This window comes from Salvelinus sp. IW2-2015, unplaced genomic scaffold (assembly GCF_002910315.2).
Source record: "Salvelinus sp. IW2-2015 unplaced genomic scaffold, ASM291031v2 Un_scaffold1192, whole genome shotgun sequence".
Classification (NCBI taxonomy): domain Eukaryota; kingdom Metazoa; phylum Chordata; class Actinopteri; order Salmoniformes; family Salmonidae; genus Salvelinus; species Salvelinus sp. IW2-2015.
Window position 1 is genome coordinate 591,287 of NW_019942770.1, and position 22,095 is coordinate 613,381.

The window sequence follows — 22,095 nt, forward strand, 5'->3', positions numbered from 1 at the left end:
TCTCATCATTCTCTTCATATCATATCATACTCTATTTCAATATCATATATCCATCTATCAATCATCTCTATCATCATATATCCTATTCATATATCGCTTCATTATTTCATCCTATTCATATTCTTCATAATATACTATATATCATTTCCTATCATATCAATCTATCATATCATCCCTATCATAATCATTCTATCATATCATTCTATCCTATATATCTATCATATCACTATCATATCAGTCCATCATAATCTATTCATCTATATATCATCTCTATCAATATCCTATCATATCATCCTATCAATATCACTCATATATCAATCCTATCATATCATATCATAATCATTCTATATCCTCATCATCATATATCCTATCATATCATCCTATCATATCATTCGCTATCATATCATTCTATCATATATCATCATATCATTATCTATCATCCTATCAATATCTATCCTATCATTATTCATATTCCCTACATATCATCCTATCATATCATCCTATCATATCTATCTATCATATCATCCTATCATATCATCTATCATATCATTCTATATCATTCATATCCTATCATATCATCTATTCTATCATTCATCCTATATATCACTATATCATCTATCTATCATCATATATCATATCATCTCTAGTCTATATCCTATCATATCATATGCTATCATATCATCTCTATCATCATCATATTATCCTATCATATCATCCTATCATATCATCCTATCATATTCTATCATATGCATCCTATCATATCATCATCCTAATATCTCATCACTATCCAGTCATCCTATATCCTATCATTTCTATTCTATCACCTATCATATATCCTATCATATTCATTCTAGTCTATCATTTCATTGACGATTAGGATTTTTTGCCTGGAGTCACGGGTTGCCTTTAACACATTTAGAGAGGCTTGAGTGTGTGTTTTCATCCAGCTCTCTGTCTCATGTCTGTGGGTCATAGTGAAAATGTTTGTTTAACCAGCGGGTCTGTTTAGGTTCTTCTGTCCGGAGAGCTAATTCTCTCTGCTCGTCTTCTCTTGCTGATTTTAACATCAGTTCCCCGTTTCACTGTCTTGTTGTATTTCCTTCTACTTTCCTCCTCCTTTACTCCTGAACCACCTCTACTATGGCACGCTATTCCTACACAAAAAGTAGTGCACTATATAGGGAATAAGGCTCTGGTCTAAAGTAGTGCATATATAGGGAATAGGGCTCTGTCTATAGTAGTGTATTTATATAGGGAATAGGGCTCTGGTCTATAGTAGTGAGTATATAGGGAATAGGGTCTGGTCTAAGTAGTGCACTAATAGGGATACGGCTCTGGTCTAAAGTAGTGCACTATTGGGAATAGGGCTGTAGTATAAGTATGCACTATATAGGGAATAGGCTGTAGTATAAGTAGTGCACTATATAGGGAATAGGGCTCTGGTCTAAAGTAGTGCACTATATAGGGAATAGGGTGCATTGGGATGCATGTATTGAATTAGGTCACACTGGATGGCAGGTCCGTTTGTGTTATAATGAAGCAATAAGGCCCGAGGAGGTGTGGTACTGTATACGGCCTAATACACCGCTAAGAGCTGTTTAGATACGGCCAATATACGCACGCTAAGAGCGTTCTTAGATACGGCAATATACACGCTAAGAGCTGTCTTAGATACGCCAATATACACCGTAAGAGCTGTCTTAGATACGGCCAATAACCACGCTAAGAGCTGTTCTTAGATACGGCCATTACACCGTAAGAGCTGTTCTTAGATTACGGAATATACGGCTAAGCAGCTGTCTTAGACGGCCAATATACCAGGCTAAGAGCTGTTCTTAGCATGGCCAATATCCACCGCTAAGAGCTGTTTTAGATACGGCCAATAATACCACCTGTAAGAGCTGTTCTTAGATACGGCCCAATATACACCGCTAAGAGCTGTCTTAGACGGCCATATACGACCGAAAGTGTTCTAGGTCAGCGCCATATATCACCGCTAAAGTGTTCTTAGGCACGGCAATATACCACGGCTAAGAGCTGTTCTTAGATACGGCAATATCAGCTAATGACTGGTTAGAACGGCCAATAACACGCTAAGATCTGTTTTTGCACGACACAGGCGAGGTGCCTTATCGTTCATTATAAACTGGTTACCAACGGCAGCAGAACAGTCAAACAAGTCCTTTTGAGTCATCAGCATCAGGACCCACACTATCGGTTTATAAGAGACGACAGACAGACAGACGACAGACAGACAGACAGACAGACAGGCAGGCAGGCAGACAGACAGACAGACAGACAGACAGACAGACAGACAGGCAGCAGGCAGGCAGGCAGGCAGGCAGGCAGACAGACAGGCAGACAGGCTGACAGAGCAGAAAGACAGACAGAACAGACAGACAGACAGACAGACGACAGACAGACAGACAGAGATAGACAGACGAACAGGGTAAGCAGGGAGGAAGGAAGGGGGAGGGGTAGACTGGAGAGGGGGAGGGGGAAAGGAGGGGTGTGAGAGGAGGAGGGGGAGAGGATGGGAGGGGAGGAGGGAGAGGGGGAGGGGAGAAGAGGAGGAGGGGGAGGGAAAAGGAGGGGTGTGGAGAGGAGGAGGGGGGGAGGGGGAGGGGAGGAGGGAGAGGGGGAGGGGAGAGAGGAGGAGGGGGAGGGGAAAAGGAGGAGGTGTGAGAGGGAGGAGGGGGAGGGGAGAGAGAGGGAGGGGAGAGAGGGGGAGGGATGACATAAACAGCTTCATTAAGGCTTCTGGAGTAAAACGGTACACCAGCTGTAACACCCCATTTAGACACACACAACACACACAACACACACACACACCACACACACACACACACACACACACACACACACACACACCACACACACACAACACACACACACACACCACACAACACCACACACACACACACAAACACACACAACACAACACCACACCACACACACAACACACACCAACACACACACAACACACACCACACACAACCACACACACCCACACCAAAACACACACACAACACACCACACACACACCCCCCACCAAACACACACAAAACACACACACACAAACACACACACACACCCACACACCCACACAAACAAACACACACACAACAACCCACCACACAACACACACACACACCACACAACACACACACACACACAAAAACACACAACACACACACAAAACACAACAAACACACAAACCACACACACACACACACAAACACACACACCACACACAAACAGCACAAACCACACACCACCCAACCACACACACACACAACACAAACACAACAACACACACACACACACAACCACACAAACACACCACGACACAACACACACAAACACACACACACACACAACACAACCATACCCCACACAACACACACACAACACACACACCAACACACACACAACAACACACACACACAACACCACACACACAAACACCAAAACACACACACACCACAACACAACACACAACACACCACACAAACACACAATCACCACACATACACGCACAACAAAACACACAGAGAGAGAGAGAGGCATCATGAGTAGTTTTTTGGGGGTTGTTTCTCTGTAATATACTAGCCTCCTAGCATTTACGAAGTTGCTTTAGCAGATAGGTTCCCATCTCATTATAACTCCAACAAGCCATTTCAGGCTATCAATCATGTTAGAGTAGCCAGCTTGTCTAAGTATCTTAGCTAGCATGCCTGCTGGTAGGTTGGTAGACTGTAGAAAAGCAAAAAATACTAATGAATAAGATCACGTTCTTTCAATCTTTTAGCAGATTCAGCAGAGATGCAGAGAAACACTTTAGTTTTGGGGTCCGTGAGGCCCTTGGTACCTCAACAGAATTCTCTGGCGTGTCAGTATGTTTGTGTGCTACCTGGTGATTGTTGGTTAACACGCCCGGTACAGTGAAAAGTAGCTGCCATTTTGTTATAACAGCGCCCGGTTCAACAGCCCGGTTCAACAGCCCGGTTCAACAGCCCCGTTCACAGCCCGGTTCAACATATACAGAATTGTTTTCCTGTGTGGTGTGTGTGTGTGTGTGTGTGTGTGTGGTTGTGTGTGTGTGTGTGTGTGTGTGTGTGTGTGTGTGTGTGTGTTTGTGCGTGTGCGTGTGCGTGTGTTGTGTGTGTTGTGTGTGTGTGTGAGAGAGAGCGAGCGTGTATGTTGGCTGGAAGCCAACCATTACGAAACAGAAATAAATAGAGTGATGCACACCTAGCATGTTTAACACACACACACACACACACAGCCCGGTTCAACAGCCGGTTCAACATATACAGAATTGTTTTCCTGTGTGCGTCTGTGCGTGTGTGTGTGTGTGTGTGTGTGTGTGTGTGTGTGTGTGTGTGTGCGTGCGTGGTGCGTGCGTGCGTGCGTGTGTGCGTGCGTGCGTGCGTGTGTGTGTGTGTTGGAACATGCTAGGTGTGTGACATCACTCTCTATTATTTTGTTTCGTAATGGGTTGGCTTCCAGCCGACATACACGCTCGTCTCTCACACACACACCACACCCCTCACACCACACCACTCACACATGCTGCTGCAGAGAGGGAGATCCCAGTATTTTTGGGTGTGAGCCAGGCTGGAATGCACAGTTCTACTTTCCTGTCCCGCAAAGCTCTACGCAATTTCTATTTGCTTATTTCTCAACTTTCTCGCTCTTCTCTCAGCTCTAGTCTCAGCGCTTCCCTCAGCTCTCCTCAGCTCTAGTCAGCTCTAGTCTCAGCTCTTCCTCAGATCTTCCCTCAGCTCTACTCTCAGCTCTTCTCAGCTCTTCCTCAGCTCTAGTCTTAGCTCTTCTCAGCTCTAGTCTCAGCTTTTCCTCAGCTTCTTCCAGCTCTTCTCAGCTCTTCCCTCCAGCTCTTCTCCTCAGCGTCTCCTCAGCTCTAGTCTCAGCTCTTCTCAGCTCTTCCCTCAGTTGTCTAGCCTTCCTCAGCTCTTCTCTCAGCTTTCCTTCAGTCTCTCCTCAGCTCTTCCTTCAGCTTTTCCTCGGCTCTTCCTCAGCTCTTCCTCGGCTCTTCCCTAGCTCTTCCCTCAGCTTCTTCTCTCAGCTCTCCTAGCTCTTCTCGCTCAGCTCTTCCCTCAGCTCTTCTCTCAGCTGTCCCTCAGCTCTTCCTCAGGCTCCTCAGCTCTTAGTCTCAGTCTCTCTCAGCTCTTCTCAGCTCTAGTCTCAGCTTTCCTCAGCTCTGTCCTCAGCCTTCCAGCTTCTTCTCAGAATCTTCCTCAGCTCTTCACTGAGCTCTTTCACAGTCTTCTTCAGCTCTCTAGCTCTTCCTCAGCTCTTTCCAGCTCTTCCCTCAGTCTTGCTCACGCTATCTAGCTCTTCCCTCGAGCTTCTCAGCTCTTTCTCGTTCTCTCAGCTTTTCTCTCAGCTCTTCTCTCAGGCGTCTTTCTCAGCTTTCCTCAGCTCTTCCTCAGCCCTTCCGTCGCTCTTCCTTGCTTTCTTCAGCTCTTCTCTCACTCGTCCTTCAGCTCTTATTCAGCTCTTATCTCAGCTCTTATCTCAGCTCTTATCTCAGTCTCTTATCTCAGTCTTATCTCAGCTCTTCCTCAGATTCCCTCGTCTTCATCTCAGCTCTCTCTCTAGCTCTCTCTCAGTCTTCTCTCAGCTCTTGCCTCAGCTCTTCTCAGCTCTTCCTATCATCCAGCTCTACCAGCTCTTTCGATGTCGATTATGTCAAATAGAAAGTTCTGTTATAATTAATCTATTCATCCTCAGATATCATTGAAAGCAGCATCTGTTTACATCCGTCAACAGATTGATGTTAGAGTAAGTATTCTGCCTAAGGGCAGACAAATATGCTATTCTCTCGTACCCCGGTCTTTATATTGACTCTCACACACATCTTGTCCATTTAAAGATACGTTGTTTGCTGCTTCTTCAGTTGCCCTAATGTGGTTTTGTTTTGTAATCTGAAAACGCATAGTAGTTCTGGCTCCAGTGTGTTCGCTCGTGGACCTAAGCATTTTTATTGTCTGATGACCATTTCTTCTCAATGACCCGGCTAGAAAAGCACATCCTGAAAATAAAGCTCTCAAACTTGATATGGACAGGAACATGCATTTTAACATGATTTACTTTGAAATATTCAGTAAACTATGAAAAATGTAAATCTTTCTTTGAAAAAAGTAAATCTTTTTGAAAATAGACTAGTCTTTCTTGATAATAGACTAGTCTTTCCTTGATTAATATATGACTAGTCTTTCCTTGAAAATAGACTCATCTTTTCCTTTGATAATACTAGTCTGATAAGACTAGTCTTTCTTGATAATAGACTAGTCTTTCCTTGATATAGACTAGTCTTCCTTGAAAATAGACTAGTCTTCCTTGATAAATAGACTAGTCTTTCCTTGATAATAGATAGCTTCTTGATAATAGACTATCTTTCCTTGATAATTAGACTAATCTTTCCTTGAGAATTAATAAGAAGTCATCGTAGTATTCAATATGAAATTAGTGTACTGATCAAATTACTACATCACTAGTGTTACTGATCAATACTGCATACGCTAGTTTACTGAATCAACTATGATATGCTAGTTTACTGATCATACTACATACATAGTGTTCTGATTCAATACTAAACATCGCTAGTTTACTGATGCAATTACCACATACTATCTCAGCTCTTCCCTCGGCACTTCCCTCAGCTTTTCTCTCAGCTTTTCTCTCAGCTCTTCTCTCAGCTCTTCTCTCAGCTCTTCCCTCAGCTCTTCCCTCAGCCCTTCCCTCGGCTCTTCCCTCTGCTCTTCTCTCAGCTCTTCTCTCAACTCTTCCCTCAGCTCTTATCTCAGCTCTTATCTCAGCTCTTATCTCAGCTCTTATCTCAGCTCTTATCTCAGCTCTTATCTCAGCTCTTCCCTCAGATTCCCTCGGCTCTTCTCTCAGCTCTTCTCTCAGCTCTTCTCTCAGCTCTTCTCTCAGCTCTTCTCTCAGCTCTTCTCTCAGCTCTTCCCTCAGCTCATCCTTCAGCTCTTACCTCAGCTTCCCTTTCAGATGTCAGATATGTCAAATAGAAAGTTCTGTTATAATCTAATCTATTCATCCTCAGATATCCATTCGCAAAGCAGCATCTGTCATCTACATCCGTCAACAGATTGATGTTAGAGTAAATATTAACCTGCCTAAAGGGCAGACGAAATATGCTCATTCTCTCGTACCCCGGTCTTTATATTGAGCCTCTCCAACACCACATCTTGTTCCCATTTACAAAGATACAGTTAGTTGCTGCCTTCCTTCAGTTGCCCTCAAATGTGGTTTTGTTTTGTAACTCTGAAAACGCATAGTAGTCTGGCTCCAGTGTGTCTGCTCGGTGACCATAAGCATCCTTTTATTGTCTGATGACCATTTCTTCTCAATGACCCGGCTAGAAAAGCACATCCTGAAAAATAAAGCTCTCAAACTTGATTATGGACAGGAGACATGCCATTTTACATGATTTACATTTGACAATATTCACGTAAACTATGAAAAAATGTAAATCTTTCTTTGAAAAAAGTAAATCTTTCTTTGAAAATAGACTAGTCTTTCCTTGATAATAGACTAGTCTTTCCTTGATACTAAGTTGTCCTTGTAATAGACTATAGTCTTGTCTTGGATAATATGACTAGTCTTTCCTGAAAATAGACAAGTCTTTCCTTGAAAATAACTAGTCTTCGTTAAATAGACTAGTCTCTCCTTAATAATAGACTAGTCTTTCCTTGATAATAGACTAGTCTTTCCTTGATATATAGACCTAATCTTTGCCTTGATAATAGACTAAGAACTCGTAACAGTTTTCCAATATGCAATTAGTGCTTACTGGATCAATATACATACACTAGTGGTTACTGATCAATCTAGGCATACGCTAGTTTACCTGATCAAATGACTGGATACGCTAGTTTACTGAATCAATACTACATACAACTGGTGTAGTCAGATAACTAGCATACGCTAGTTTACTGATCAACATACCACAACGATAGTTTAACTCGATCAATACTAGCAACCATAGTGTTTAACTGTTCAATACTACACTGACACTAGTGTTACTGAGACAATACTAGACACGACTCGTTAGATCAAAGTACACTACACAGTTGTTATCTGATCAATACTAGATATATACTTGTCGTTCTGATCAAGTAATACCATACACTCGTTGTTACTGGAGCAATACTAGTATACACTGTCGGTGTACGATCAAACCTCACCATTAACTTGTACTGATCAATACTGAATACATAGTGATGATCAATATAATACTACTAGGATGTGACTGATCAAGTTACTACATACACTAGTTTACGTCAAGATAATACACTAGTGTTACTGATCAATACTACATACACTAGTGTTACTGATCAATACTACATGCAAATACACAAAAGACAGACTGGGGTTGTTGAGGGTTAAATATGTGTCGCTCTGTAACTGGTTACATTAGCTAATTGCAATGACAGTATATAAAGATTTTCAGATTTCTATGGTACAATACACAACTGTACCTTAAACATCATATACAGTAAAAGATACTGGACAGAAAAACACCTCAAAAAACTCCCTCAACTGAGGTTGTACAGAGCCTTCAGAAAGTATTCACACCCCTTGACTTTTTCAAAACAGATTGTTGTGTTACAGCCTGAATTTAAAATGGACGAAATACTCTGTAATGTCAAAGTGGAAGAAAAATTCTAACATTTGCAAAAACATTATGAAAAATGTAAAAACACGAATATATCTTGATTAGATAAGTATTCAACTCCCTGAGTCAATACATGTTGCAATCATCTTTGGCAGTGATTACAGCTGTGAGTCTTTCTGAGTAAGTCTCTAAGAGGTTTGCATACCTGGATTGTAAAGTATTTGCACATTATTCTTTTTTTTAATTATTCTTGTCAAATTGGTTGTTGATCATTGCTAGATAGCCATTTTCAAGTCTTGCCATAGATTTTCAAGATGATTTATGTCAAAACTGGAACTAGGCCACTCGAGAACATTCAATGTCGTGTTGGTAAGCAACTCCAGTGTATATTTTGCCTTGTGTTTCAGGTTATTGTCCTGCTGAAAGGTGAATTTGTCTCCCAGTGTCTGGTGGAAAGCAGACTGAACCAGGTTTTCCTTGAGGATGTTGCCTGTGCTTAACTCTATTACGATTCTTTTCATCCTAAAAAACTTCCTAGTCCTTGCCAATGACAAGCATACCCATAACATGATGCAGCCACCACCATGCTTTAAAATATGAAAAGTGGTACTCCGTGAAGTGTTGTGTTGGATTTGCCCCAAACATAACGATAAAGATAATTTCTTTGCCAATTTTTTTGCAGTTTTACTTCAGTGCCTTATTGCAAACATGATGCATGTTTTGAAAATATTTGTATTCTGTACAAACTTCCTTCTTTTCACTCTGTCATTTAGGTTAGTATTGTGGAGTAACTACAATGTTGTTGATCCATCCTCAGTTTCCTCCTCTCACAGCCATTAAACTCTGTAATCGTTTTAAAGTCACCATTGGTCTCATGGTGAAATTCTGAGCGGTTTCCTTCCTCTCCAGCAACTGAGATAGGAAGGACGCCTGTATCTTTGTAGTGACTGGGTGTACTGACACACCATCCAAAGTGTAATTAATGACTTCACCATGCTCAATGGAATAGTCAGTCTGCTTCTTTCTTTTACCTATATACCAATACGTGCCCTTCTTTGCGGGGCATTGAAATAAACCCCATAAAAACCCTGAACTGAGGATGTATCTACAGGACAGAGAAACCCCGTAAAAACCCTGGACTGAGGATGTACCTACAGGACAGAGAAACCCCATAAAAACCCTGAACTGAGGATGTACCTACAGGACAGAGAAACCCCATAAAAACCCTGGACTGAGGATGTACCTACAGGACAGAGAAACCCCATAAAAAACCTGGACTGAGGATGTACCTACAGGACAGAGAAACCCCATAAAAACCCTGAACTGAGGATGTATCTATACAGGACAGAGTACCCCATAAAAACCCTGGACTGAGGATGTACCTACAGGACAGAGATACCCCATAAAAACCCTGAACTGAGGATGTATCTACAGGACAGAGAAACCCCATAAAAACCCTGAACTGAGGATGTACCTACAGGACAGAGATACCCCATAAAAACCCTGGACTGAGGATGTACCTACAGGACAGAAAAACCCCATAAAAAACCCTGGACTGAGGATGTACTACAGGAAAGAGAAACCCCATAAAAACCCTGAACTGAGGATGTACCTACAGGACAGAGAAACCCCATAAAAACCGGACTGAGGATGTACCTACAGGACAGAGAAACCCATAAAAACCCTGGACTGAGGATGTACCTACAGGACAGAGAAACCCCATAAAAACCCTGAACTGAGGATGTATCTACAGGACAGAGATACCCCAAAAAACCCTGGACTGAGGATGTACCTACAGGACAGAGATACCCCATAAAAACCCTGAACTGAGGATGTATCTACAGGACAGAGAAACCCCATAAAAACCCTGAACTGAGGATGTACCTACAGGACAGAGAAACCCCATAAAAACCCTGGACTGAGGATGTACCTACAGGACAGAGAAACCCCATAAAAACCCTGAACTGAGGATGTATCTACAGGACAGAGATACCCCATAAAAACCCTGAACTGAGGATGTACCTACAGGACAGAGATACCCCATAAAAACCCTGAACTGAGGATGTATCTACAGGACAGAGAAACCCCATAAAAACCCTGAACTGAGGATGTACCTACAGGACAGAGATACCCCATAAAAACCCTGGACTGAGGATGTATCTACAGGACAGAGATACCCCATAAAAACCCTGAACTGAGGATGTATCTACAGGACAGAGATACCCCATAAAAACCCTGGATTGAGGATGTATCTACAGGACAGAGATACCCCATAAAAACCCTGAACTGAGGATGTATGTACAGGACAGAGATACCCCATCAAACCTGGACTGAGGATGTATCTACAGGACAGAGATACCCCATAAAAACCCTGAACTGAGATGGTATCTACAGGACAGAGATACCCCATAAAAACCCTGAACTGAGGATGTATGTACAGGACAGAGAAACCCCATAAAAACCCTGAACTGAGGATGTATCTACAAGACAGAGAATACCCCATAAAACCCTGAACTGAGGATGTACCTACAGGACAGAGAAACCCCATAAAAACCCTGGATTGAGGATGTATCTACAGGACAGAGAAACCCCATAAAAACCCTGAACTGAGGATGTACCTACAGGACAGAGAAACCCCATAAAAACCCTGGACTGAGGATGTACCTACAGGACAGAGAAACCCCATAAAACCCTGGATTGAGGATGTATCTACAGGAAAGAGATACCCCATAAAAACCCTGAACTGAGATGTATCTACAGGACAGAGATACCCCATAAAAACCCTGAACTGAGGATGTATGTACAGGACAGAGAAACCCCATAAAAACCCTGAACTGAGGATGTATCTACAAGACAGAGATACCCCATAAAAACCCTGGATTGAGGATGTATCTACAGGACAGAGATTCCCCATAAAAACCCTGAACTGAGGATGTACCTACAGGACAGAGGAAACCCCATAAAAACCCTGGACTGAGGATGTACCTTACAGGACAGAGAAACCCCATAAAAACCCTGAACTGAGGATGTACCTACAGGACAGAGAAACCCCATAAAAACCCTGAACTATATAGAAGTATAATATAATTTAAATAAAACATAAATAATTGTATTTTGTCCAATGAGTAACATAAGAACTACACAACGGCACATCTTAATTATCAAGGTTTTATTTCTCCCTGATTTTAATTGGATTTCCATTGCTTAGGTTACTTAATGCAGGCCTAATGCAGGGCCCTAATGTACACATTACGTTTAGAGAAGTATCTGAATGTTCCGTCATGAATAAAGAATGATCACATTAGATCTGTGTTCGCTTTACAACCTCTCTCTGGTGGATTGGGAATAAATTATATTACGAATGTACATCTTTATCAGAATGATATTATAATTTACATCTTTATCAGATATGATATTAGGCTGGAGAAGAGAGGACTACTTTCTTATTCTTTAGTCACTTAAAACTATTTATTATTTTGTGTTTTATATCAGTCAAGCCTTAAAGCCAATACTGCCACAATTGCTGTGGCATTATATATAAAATGTTTTATCAATAGGGGCATTTATCAAATAATTAAGCAACTAACAGCTAGTGATACATCAGTAATAAGCAGGAGTCTTTTATTGCAGTCTTTTAAGATAAATCACTACCTCATGTATTCATATTAAATAAAATTGTAATATCAATATATTGTATACATGTAAATTAGGCCTGGTCAGCTAACAAATTATATTCTTTGAACAAGTGGTCTGGTCAAGGGTTCTTCTATGCTCGATGTGCTTTGAACAAGTGATCTGGTCAAGGGTTCTTTGAACAATTTGTCCGGTCTAGGGTTCTTTGAACAAGTGGTCTGGTCTAGGGTTCTTTGAACGATTTGTCCGGTCTAGGGTTCTTTGAACAAGTGGTCTGGTCAAGGGTTCTTTGACCAAGTGATCTGGTCTAGGGTGCTATGAAGAAGTGGTCTGGTCTAGGGTTCTTTGACCAAGTGATCTGGTCTAGGGTGCTATGAAGAAGTGGTCTGGTCTAGGGTTCTTGACCACACAGTGATCGTCTAGGTGCTATGAAGAAGTGGCCTGGTCTAGGGTGCTATGAAGAAGTGGTCTGGTCTAGGTTCTATGGAAAAGTGATCTGGTCTAGGGTGCTATGAAGAAGTGGTCTGGTCTAGGGTGCTATGAAGAAGTGGTCTGGTCTAGGGTGCTATGAAGAAGTGGTCTGGTCTAGGGTGCTATGAAGAAGTGGTCTGGTCTAGGGTGCTATGAAGAAGTGGTCTGGTCTAGGGTGCTATGAAGAAGTGGTCTGGTGTCTAGGGTGCTGTAGGTGCTATGAGAAGTGGTCTGGTCTAGGGTGCTATGAAGAAGTGGTCTGGTCTGGGTGCTATGAAGAAGTGGTCTGGTCTAGGGTGCTATGAAGAAGTGGTTCTGGTCTAGGGTGCTATGAAGAATGGTCTGGTCTAGGGTCTTTGAACAAGTGGTCTGGTCTAGGGTGCTATGAAGAAGTGGTCTGGTCTAGGGTGCTATGAAGAAGTGGTCTGGTCTAGGGTGCTATGAAGAAGTGGTCTGGTCTAGGGTGCTATGAAGAAGTGGTCTGGTCTAGGTGCTATGAGAAGTGGTCTGGTCTTAGGGTGCTATGAAGAAGTGGTCTGGTCTAGGGTGCTATGAAGAAGTGGTCTGGTCTAGGGTGCTATGAAGAAGTGGTCTGGTCTAGGGTGCTATGAAGAAGTGGTCTGGTCTAGGTGCTATGAAGAAGTGGTCTGTCTAGGGCTATGAAGAGTGTCTGTCATGGTGCTGAGAGTGGTCTGGTCTAGGGTGCTATGAAGAAGTGGTCTGGTCTAGGGTGCTATGAAGAAGTGGTCTGGTCTAGGGTGCTATGAAGAAGTGGTCTGGTCTAGGGTGCTATGAAGAAGTGGTCTGTGTCTAGGGTGCTATGAAGAAGTGGTCTGGTCTAGGGTGCTATGAAGAAGTGGTCTGGTCTAGGGTGCTATGAAGAAGTGGTCTGGTCTAGGGTGCTATGAAGAAGTGGTCTGGTCTAGGGCTATGAAGAAGTGGTCTGGTTAGGGTGCTATGAAGAAGTGGTCTGGTCTAGGGTGCTATGAAGAAGTGGTCTGGTCTAGGGTGCTATGAGAAGTGGTCTGGTCTAGGGTGCTATGAAGAAGTGGTCTGGTCTAGGGTGCTATGAAGAGTGGTCTGGTCTAGGGTGCTATGAAGAAGTGGTCTGGTCTAGGGTGCTATGAAGAAGTGGTCTGGTCTAGGGTGCTATGAAGAAGTGGTCTGGTCTAGGGTTCTATGAAGAAGTGGTCTGGTCTAGGGTGCTATGAAGAAGTGGTCTGGTCTAGGGTGCTATGAAGAAGTGTCTGGTCTAGGGTTCTATGAAGAAGTGGTCTGGTCTAGGGTGCTATAAAAGTGGTCTGGTCTAGGGTGCTATGAAGAGTGGTCTGGTCTAGGGTGCTATGAAGAAGTGGTCTGGTCTAGGGTGCTATGAAGAAGTGGTCTGGTCTAGGGTGCTATGAAGAAGTGGTCTGGTCTAGGGTGCTATGAAGAAGTGGTCTGGTCTAGGGTGCTATGAAGAAGTGGTCTGGTCTAGGGTGCTATGAAGAAGTGGTCTGGTCTAGGGTCTATGAAGAAGTGGTCTGGTCTAGGTGCTATGAAGAAGTGGTCTGGTCTAGGGTGCTATGAAGAAGTGGTCTGGTCTAGGGTGCTATGAAGAAGTGGTCTGGTCTAGGGTGCTATGAGAAGTGGTCTGGTCTAGGGTGCTATGAAGAAGTGGTCTGGTCTAGGTGCTATGAAGAAGTGGTTCGGTCTAGGTGTCTATGAAGAAGTGGTCTGGTCTAGGGTTCTATGAAGAAGTGGTCTGGTTAGGGTTCTATGAAGAAGTGGTCTGGTCTAGGGTCTATGAAAGTGGCTGGTTAGGGTCATGAAGAAGTGGTCTGGTCTAGGGTCTATGAAGAAGTGGTCTGGTCTAGGGTGGCTATGAAGAAGTGGTCTGGTCTAGGGTTCTTCTTATTAAATAGACATGAATGAAATACAAATGTGTTCTCTCTCATCATCTGGTTTTCGACCTACATCGTTTCATTGCTTAGAAAAATGTAATCATTGTGCTGACTTATTTTGTAGGGCCTTTCCAAGGCCTTTGATACTGTTGACCATCACATTCTCATTCAAAGATTGACTGAAATTTAGCCTGGATCAGATTATCTGTCGGACAGGACCCAATGTGTGATCTCTGATGGTGTTATGTCTAGTTTCCTGGATATTACAAAAGGTGTACCGCAAGGATCGGTAATGGGACCTGTTGTCTTTAGTATTTGTATAAATAATATTGGTCTATCTATTAGAAGTTGTCATTTTCATCTATATTCAAACGATACTGTTATTTATGCCATTGCCCCAAAACTGTAGACCAGGCTATGTTAGAGCTAAAATCTGACCTTGTTACCTTACAGAAAGCCCTGGTTGGTTTAAGACTTGTACTTAATGTGGGCAAGACTAAATATATGTTGTTCTCTTGTTCTCTCCAGAATGTTTAAAATGGACTATATTTTTATTCACTGAAAAGTTCTCCCATCGATCAGGTTCCCTATTATAAATATCTGGGCATTTGGATTGACAAAGACTTAACGTTTAAAAAACATACTGACGAGCTAGTTAAAAACATAAGATTTAAAATGGGCTTCTATTTTTTAATAGATCTTGCCTCTCCCTAAACAGCAGGAAGCAGATTGTACAGTCAACCTTCCGGCCAGTTCTTGGCTATGGTGACAGCATTTACCAGATTGCAGCAGCCACTAATCTTAAACCTCTGCATGTCGTCTACCATAGCGTCCTTCACTTTATCACAGGTAGCAGATTTAATACTCATCACTGCATCCTGTATCAAAAGGTGGCTGGTTCTCAATAAAGTCCTGTAAATCACTTCATTACTCCCCTTCTGTTTACAAAGCCCTACTATACAAGCTTCCGACTTACCTAACTTTGTTGTTAAAGTACAACAACATGAGATACCAAACCCGTTCACAGTGTTGGTTAACTCATGAGGTTCCTCAGGTCTCCACCGAATTAGGTAAATCCACTTTTAGTTTTAATGCGTCTCACTGCTGAAACAATTTACACACCCTTTACAAATAGGCGTTCTGTTGGCGCTTGGCCAGTTTAGGGTTTTGATTGAGGACCTCGTAGCTGAGGAATGGAACCGTTTTACTAAAATGTTGTGTTGTGCTGTATTTTAGTTTAATTTTACATTGTATTGATTAATGTTTTATTTTACATTGTATTGATTAATGTTTTATTTTACATTGTATTGATTAATGTTTTATTTTACATTGTATTGATTCATGTTTTATTTTAAATTGTATTGATTAATGTTTTGTTTTACATTGTATTGATTAATGTTTTATTTTACATTGTATTGATTAATGTTTTGTTTCACATTGCATTTGATTGTTGTATTACCGTGATCAGTAATTGAGAATGAGAGCCTGGTCTCAACGGTTTTTCTCCCCTGAATAAATAAAGTTTGAAAAATAAAATAAAAATACATATGAAGGAAAGACAAGAGAGGACAGAACAGCAAGAGGCTCTACGGCACAAACTTAAGTTAGTGTCGTTTCTGAAGTCCAAATATCAAAACAGTCGAACATCCTCTTGAAAAGATAGAGCCATTTAAAACAAAGTTCAATTGTGTTTTGGACTTGGAAAAGTAACTGACAGGTTTAATTTATAAGCTACTTCGTTAAGGAGATGGGTGAGATTGTTATCAACAAGGGGTAGTACAGTCAGTGTAGTCTAGTGTTTAAGTACGTAACGTTTCATATCAAGTTATTACTTATTAGTCAGCTTTACCTGTTTGAATTGCTCCTCGTAAGTCCATTCGTGGTGTTGAGACTGTGGTGCCATCCCGCCCGGTGATTCCAACTGCCGCGGCGCAACGAAGGAGGGGGCAATTCTAGACATGAACTGCACCGGGGTGCCCTTCGGAGAGTGTCCCGCACCGGGGTGCATGGGGTGGTGGGGCTGGTAGTGGCTGAGAGCCCCCTCCTCTTCATCCTCATCCTCATCATCCACGACTCCCTCGTTGTCCATGTCATCTCCATCCAGATTCCGGTCGTCATCATTCATGCATCGGTCCATCCCCTCTGGATCGTCATCCATATCGGAGTCGTCCGCTCTCTCTGAGTGCCTGCGGGCGTCGAAACTGTGATGGACAGCCAGTCCCGGTTCAGCGGATCTCACCAAGCTGGGAGAAGAGTTCGCTACTCCCGCGGCGAAAGCGCCCCGGACCGCTGCCTGGTAGTGGTGGAAAGCGAGGGCTTGTTGGTGTATCTGGGACTCGACCATGGAGCGGAGATCCTTCTCTTTCTCTGCCTGACGAAGCTTCTCTTCTAACGCCAGGCGGGCAGCCTGCTGTCTTTGGAGGTTTTCCATGACCGCCTCTAGCTTCATGCCTCCGCTGCTGGGCTGTTGAGACTGTGAGTGTGAGCCGGGGAAGTGGCTGTGTGTCGAGGCAGAGGAGACGAGCAGGGGGAGGTTGCTGGACGAGGAGAACGCTGCTTGCTGTGGAGGGCAAGGGGGGGTACAAATAAAACAACCACTCAAAAATATTGTAACGGAGAGTAAACTTACTAAAAGCAATAAACTATTAAGAAATAACTTGGTAATAAACTGTAAGAACACACGACCATTGCCTATTATGATAATGTGGCCGACATTTGGCCCCTGGAGTCAATGTCTCCTAAAACGTGGCTTCTAACATGTATCAAAAGTGCACCATAAATAGACTACAATGTATTGCGGAAATGAACGTGAGTAACACAGAAACAGTGTGCGCTGTATAGCCTAGTGCTGATGTGGCAGGCTGACAAAATAATTACACAGAATAATTAGCCTATATATACATAAACCATCGCATACTATTTTTCTTACGCATCAGAAACATGCGTATCAATCTATTTAAGAGATAAAAGTTATGTAAAAAGTTAATTTACTGTAAATGTGAATCTAAACATTCAAAAACGCTATTAAAGTGTAAATAATTAGTTAAAGTGTAAATAATTAGCCTAAAAGAAAACGAAATAAAATAACAAAACGAAATAGACTATCTGAACATCTACATAGGCTAATAGCAATAATAACAATTAGTCAACGTGGTTAGAGAAGGATCAAAATGTGATGCTTACCAAAGCAGATTTGGTTGCTAAACTGGTATTATCAACCATGCTTCGCCCGTCAGATTAGACCGAAATATCAAACAGTTCACAAAGTATCTCCTTTCAATGTTAGCTGTGGGAGTATTCCTGAATCCTGATTCAGCATCGAGATCCGCGTCTCTATTGGAGAGAATAGATTAACGCGTAGGATTACGGTGTAGGCTATCAATGTATTTGCGGTGGTCGAGTATTGAAGCCCTGGAGGTTTTAGCAACAAGTGGCAACTGTAGTCAAAATGACCTCTTCAGGCGAAAGATCGGCCCTGTAGTCAGAATGACCCCCTCATGCGAAGGATCGGACGTTCTGCTCCCATTTGCTAACAACACGTCAATACAGTGATATACCGAGGGCAGGGTCTACAGCCGACCTAGGAAATACACTTTAAACAACCGCACAGAACCACAGAGAACTGACGGATCACACATCGCCAAGTGTTGGAAACCATCCAAAAATTGTAAATTCTTTGCCAAAATTGTTAATAGGTTACACATTCTATATTCTATAAATATATACATATTGTTATTCATTAGGCTATTTAGCCTGGACCCTGCCCCCACTGAACTAGTCATTTTACGCATATGTTCCGTGGGGCTTACTGCCTAGACTACATCACGAGTTCGTTATTTTCTTTATTTCGACAGAAATAAGTTTATGGGTTATGTTTTTTTGTGCAATAGGAGTTTAATATATTGTTTTTAAATCATAATAATAATTGCATGTATCAGAACGGTGAAATCGTTTTGCATTCCATTGCCTGGGGCAAGAATATATATTTTTAAACATAGTATCAGATTATGACATATAGATCCTATAAATTCAATTTCCATCTAAATGTATGTTAATCCATTAACAGATTACACCTCCCGTAAGTGATCCCATAACATATTGTAAATTATTTGACACAAAGTAGGCTTTACTATTCAGGTCCAAGGGATAGGCATAGAAGTTGAGCATCACCTATAAAAACAGAAAGTTGAGCATCACCTATAAAAACAGGAAGTTGAGCATCACCTATAAAAACAGGAAGTTGAGCATCACCTATAAAAACAGGAAGTTGAGCATCACCTATAAAAACAGGAGGTTGAGCATCACCTATAATAACAGGAAGTTGAGCATCACCTATAAAAACAGGAGGTTGAGCATCACCTATAAAAACAGGAAGTTGAGCATCACCTATAATAACAGGAAGTTGAGCATCACCTATAAAAACAGGAAGTTGAGCAATCCACCTATAAAAACAGGAGTTGAGCATCACTATAAAACAGGAGGTTGAGCATCACCTATAAAAACAAGGAAGTTGAGCATCACCTATAAAAACAGGAGGTTGAGCATCACCTATAAAAACATGAAGTTGAGCATCACCTATTAAAAACAGGAGGTTGAGCTCACCTATAAAAACAGGAGGTTGAGCATCACCTATAAAAATGGAAGGTTTGAGCATCACCTATAAAAACAGGAGTTGAGCAATCCCCACCTATAAAAACAGGAGGTTGAGCATCACCTATAAAAACATGAAGTTGAGCATCACCTATTAAAAACAGGAGGTTGAGCATCACCTATAAAAACAGGAAGTTGAGCATCACCTATAAAAACAGGAAGTTGAGCATCACCTATTAAAAACAGGAGGTTGAGCATCACCTATAAAAACAGGAGGTTGAGCATCACCTATAAACACAGGAGGTTGAGCATCACCTATAAACACAGGAAGTTGAGCATCACCTATAGCAGCAGATCAGAAAAACAGAGATGAGGGTGCTGTAGTAAAGGTTCCTTTGAAAGTGACATTAATACAGTGGAATTCATTTTGAAACATTTTGGTCTTCTGTACTCTGAATCATAGACCATCTCGAGATGTATTTCTGGTACAAGACACAGATGTGCTGATGTCCATCAGCTACAAAGGAAACAACTACAATATTCATGACTTTGTGTTGTTCTTGTATAATACATTTGTTTATCATTTGAATATCTGTCATGTGTGAAATGTTATTATCTGATCCAAAATGCCACAAACAAATTTTCCTGTATGAAAAAATATGATGGTATTATATTCTACTGTATTCTTTTCCATTGTTCTAGCATTGTAGTGGAGTGGAGAAACCTTGCCAACAGAGTCGATTTAGTCCAGGGTGGACTAGTGGAGTGGAGAAACCTGGCCAACAGAGTCGATTTAGTCCAGGGTGGACTAGTGGAGTGGAGAAACCTGGCCAATAGAATCTATTTAGTCCTGGATGGACTAGTGGAGTGGAGAAACCTGGCCAATAGAATCTATTTAGTCCTGGATGGACTAGTGGAGTGGAGAAACCTGGCCAATAGAGTCTATTTAGTCCTGGATGGACATTAATGTTCATTAGTCTGTATCATAGTGATGACCTCATGTGAAACATGAGACCTTTTGTTATGTCCCCTGGTTACCGACCCCTGGTTACCGACCCCTGGTTACCGACCCCTGGTTACCGACCCCAATGTCCACATATAGGAGGGAGAGATTAACAGAGATGTTTCTATAACTGAATAAATAAATGACCTTTAATCTAAAAGTAAGATTGTTTATTTATAGTAAAGGAGAACATCAAAGGGTGATTAAAAATCTAAATTATTCACATCGAGAGAAAAAAATGTAAAAAGTCTAAACTATTTGAAAAGATAGTAGGTTGAATATTGAATATCATTAAGACATTGAATACATTTGACGTGTTTTCTATACTAAAGCATTATACTGTACATGTGAAGTGTGTTTCTCTACTATTTTCTCTATTCTGTAAAGATAAGATGTGTTTCCACCGGAGCATTAAAACGTATTCTGTTAGGCCCAACAACAACACGTTCCAGTCCATTGAATGAAAAGCTAAAGCGCACATTGACATTGTATTCTATTGTGCAATTCAAATGGGACTTTGTGGTTTCACAGTATAACACGTAATACACGAAATGGAATTTATGTGATGTTCAAATCGTAAGTTGCTAATATTAAAGTACAATTTAATATGGTTGAGTTTAAGTCTTGAAACACTCCACTCCTGTAGCTAAACCTTTGCATAGGAGTGATCTTGAACCACTATCATAACCACAGGACAAAATTGTAAAGTCATGTCTTTATGAAGCATCGCTAAGACATGGTTATCTGTAGATATATATTATGTCTGTGTAGGATATATAATTACCCTAAACCCTAAACCCTACATGTGATTACTCAACATTACTATAATGACTCGTCAATTAAGGTCTGCGATGATTTTCCATATATGATTTTGGGTAGAGCAAATTGATAATAACCAGATGGGGGGAGATGACGTTGGCTTTGTCTGGCTGGCTAAAGTCACTTCTGGGTTACTCTGTAAGCATTTTGAAATATTTGAAAACCTTCATCTTTTTCCCTTTTTTAAAATCAAGTTAGTTGAGATCTGACCCTTTGTTTTCATGTAGTAGTGAAGTTAGGCAGCTTATTCAACTTTCTCAATTTGTGTGAGACGGCAGGTAGCCTAGTGGTTAGAGCGTTGAGCCATTAACCGAAAGGTTGCTGGATCGAATCCCCGAGCTGACAAGGTAAAAATATATCTTTCTGCCCGTGAACAAGGCAGTTAACCCACTGTTCCCCGGTAGGCAGTCATTGTAAATAAGAATATGCTTGCCTTGATTAAATAAAGGTTAAGATACAATCATTCTCTCTTTTATGGCTTGGAGAATGACAACATCAAGCTGAAATAATAGACCTATCTTGGGAAAATATGTAACGTGTGTTTTAGATATCAGAAATTACTTCTGGGAGGCCAACCTTGTTTATAGCTCATCTGTGGTCCAGCCCGGTATGTTTGAGGATGATAAAACACTATAGACGGAATGGGTCTCATTTACCTCTTTTTCAAAATACTTATATTTGGAGATTGTGAATCTTTGGCTAAACACACAAAACACAAACTCAATTAAGTTTTTTTTTTTCTCAAAGTAGGATTCCATTCTTGTCATTTGTGTAGAGATGAGAGCAATTCCATTCAACTATTATTATGGTTTGTGGCTGGTCTGGGGCTCGTCTGTGGCTGGTCTGGGGCTGGTCTGTGGCTGGTTTGGGGCTAGCTAACCCTTGGAGATGAGGGTCAGTGTAGGAAGCAACCTCATGTGGCTCATCATGATCCAACCAGGGGTTCTAATATTACTGACGTCTCAGGTTCTGATTATCAACTGACCCATTAAAACAGTGAAACATCAAGGCACTCACAGTAACTAGAATTA

The 22,095-nt window shown here is 41.6% G+C and overlaps 1 protein-coding gene across 1 annotated transcript in view; it reads right to left on the reverse strand.

The window, feature by feature from the left end:
• The window catches only part of LOC112069996 (AT-rich interactive domain-containing protein 3A-like), a 49,490-nt gene extending 31,309 nt beyond the window's left edge, over positions 1 to 18,181 (reverse strand). Inside the window, exons 1-2 of the mRNA XM_024137395.2 lie at positions 17,836 to 18,181; positions 16,502 to 17,212 (exon numbers count right to left, since the gene is read on the reverse strand). Of these exons, the coding sequence (XP_023993163.1) occupies positions 16,502 to 17,212; positions 17,836 to 17,874 (750 nt within the window). The 5' untranslated portion in view covers positions 17,875 to 18,181. The remainder of the gene's footprint in view (positions 1 to 16,501; positions 17,213 to 17,835) is intronic.
• Between the last annotated feature and the right edge of the window lie 3,914 nt (positions 18,182 to 22,095).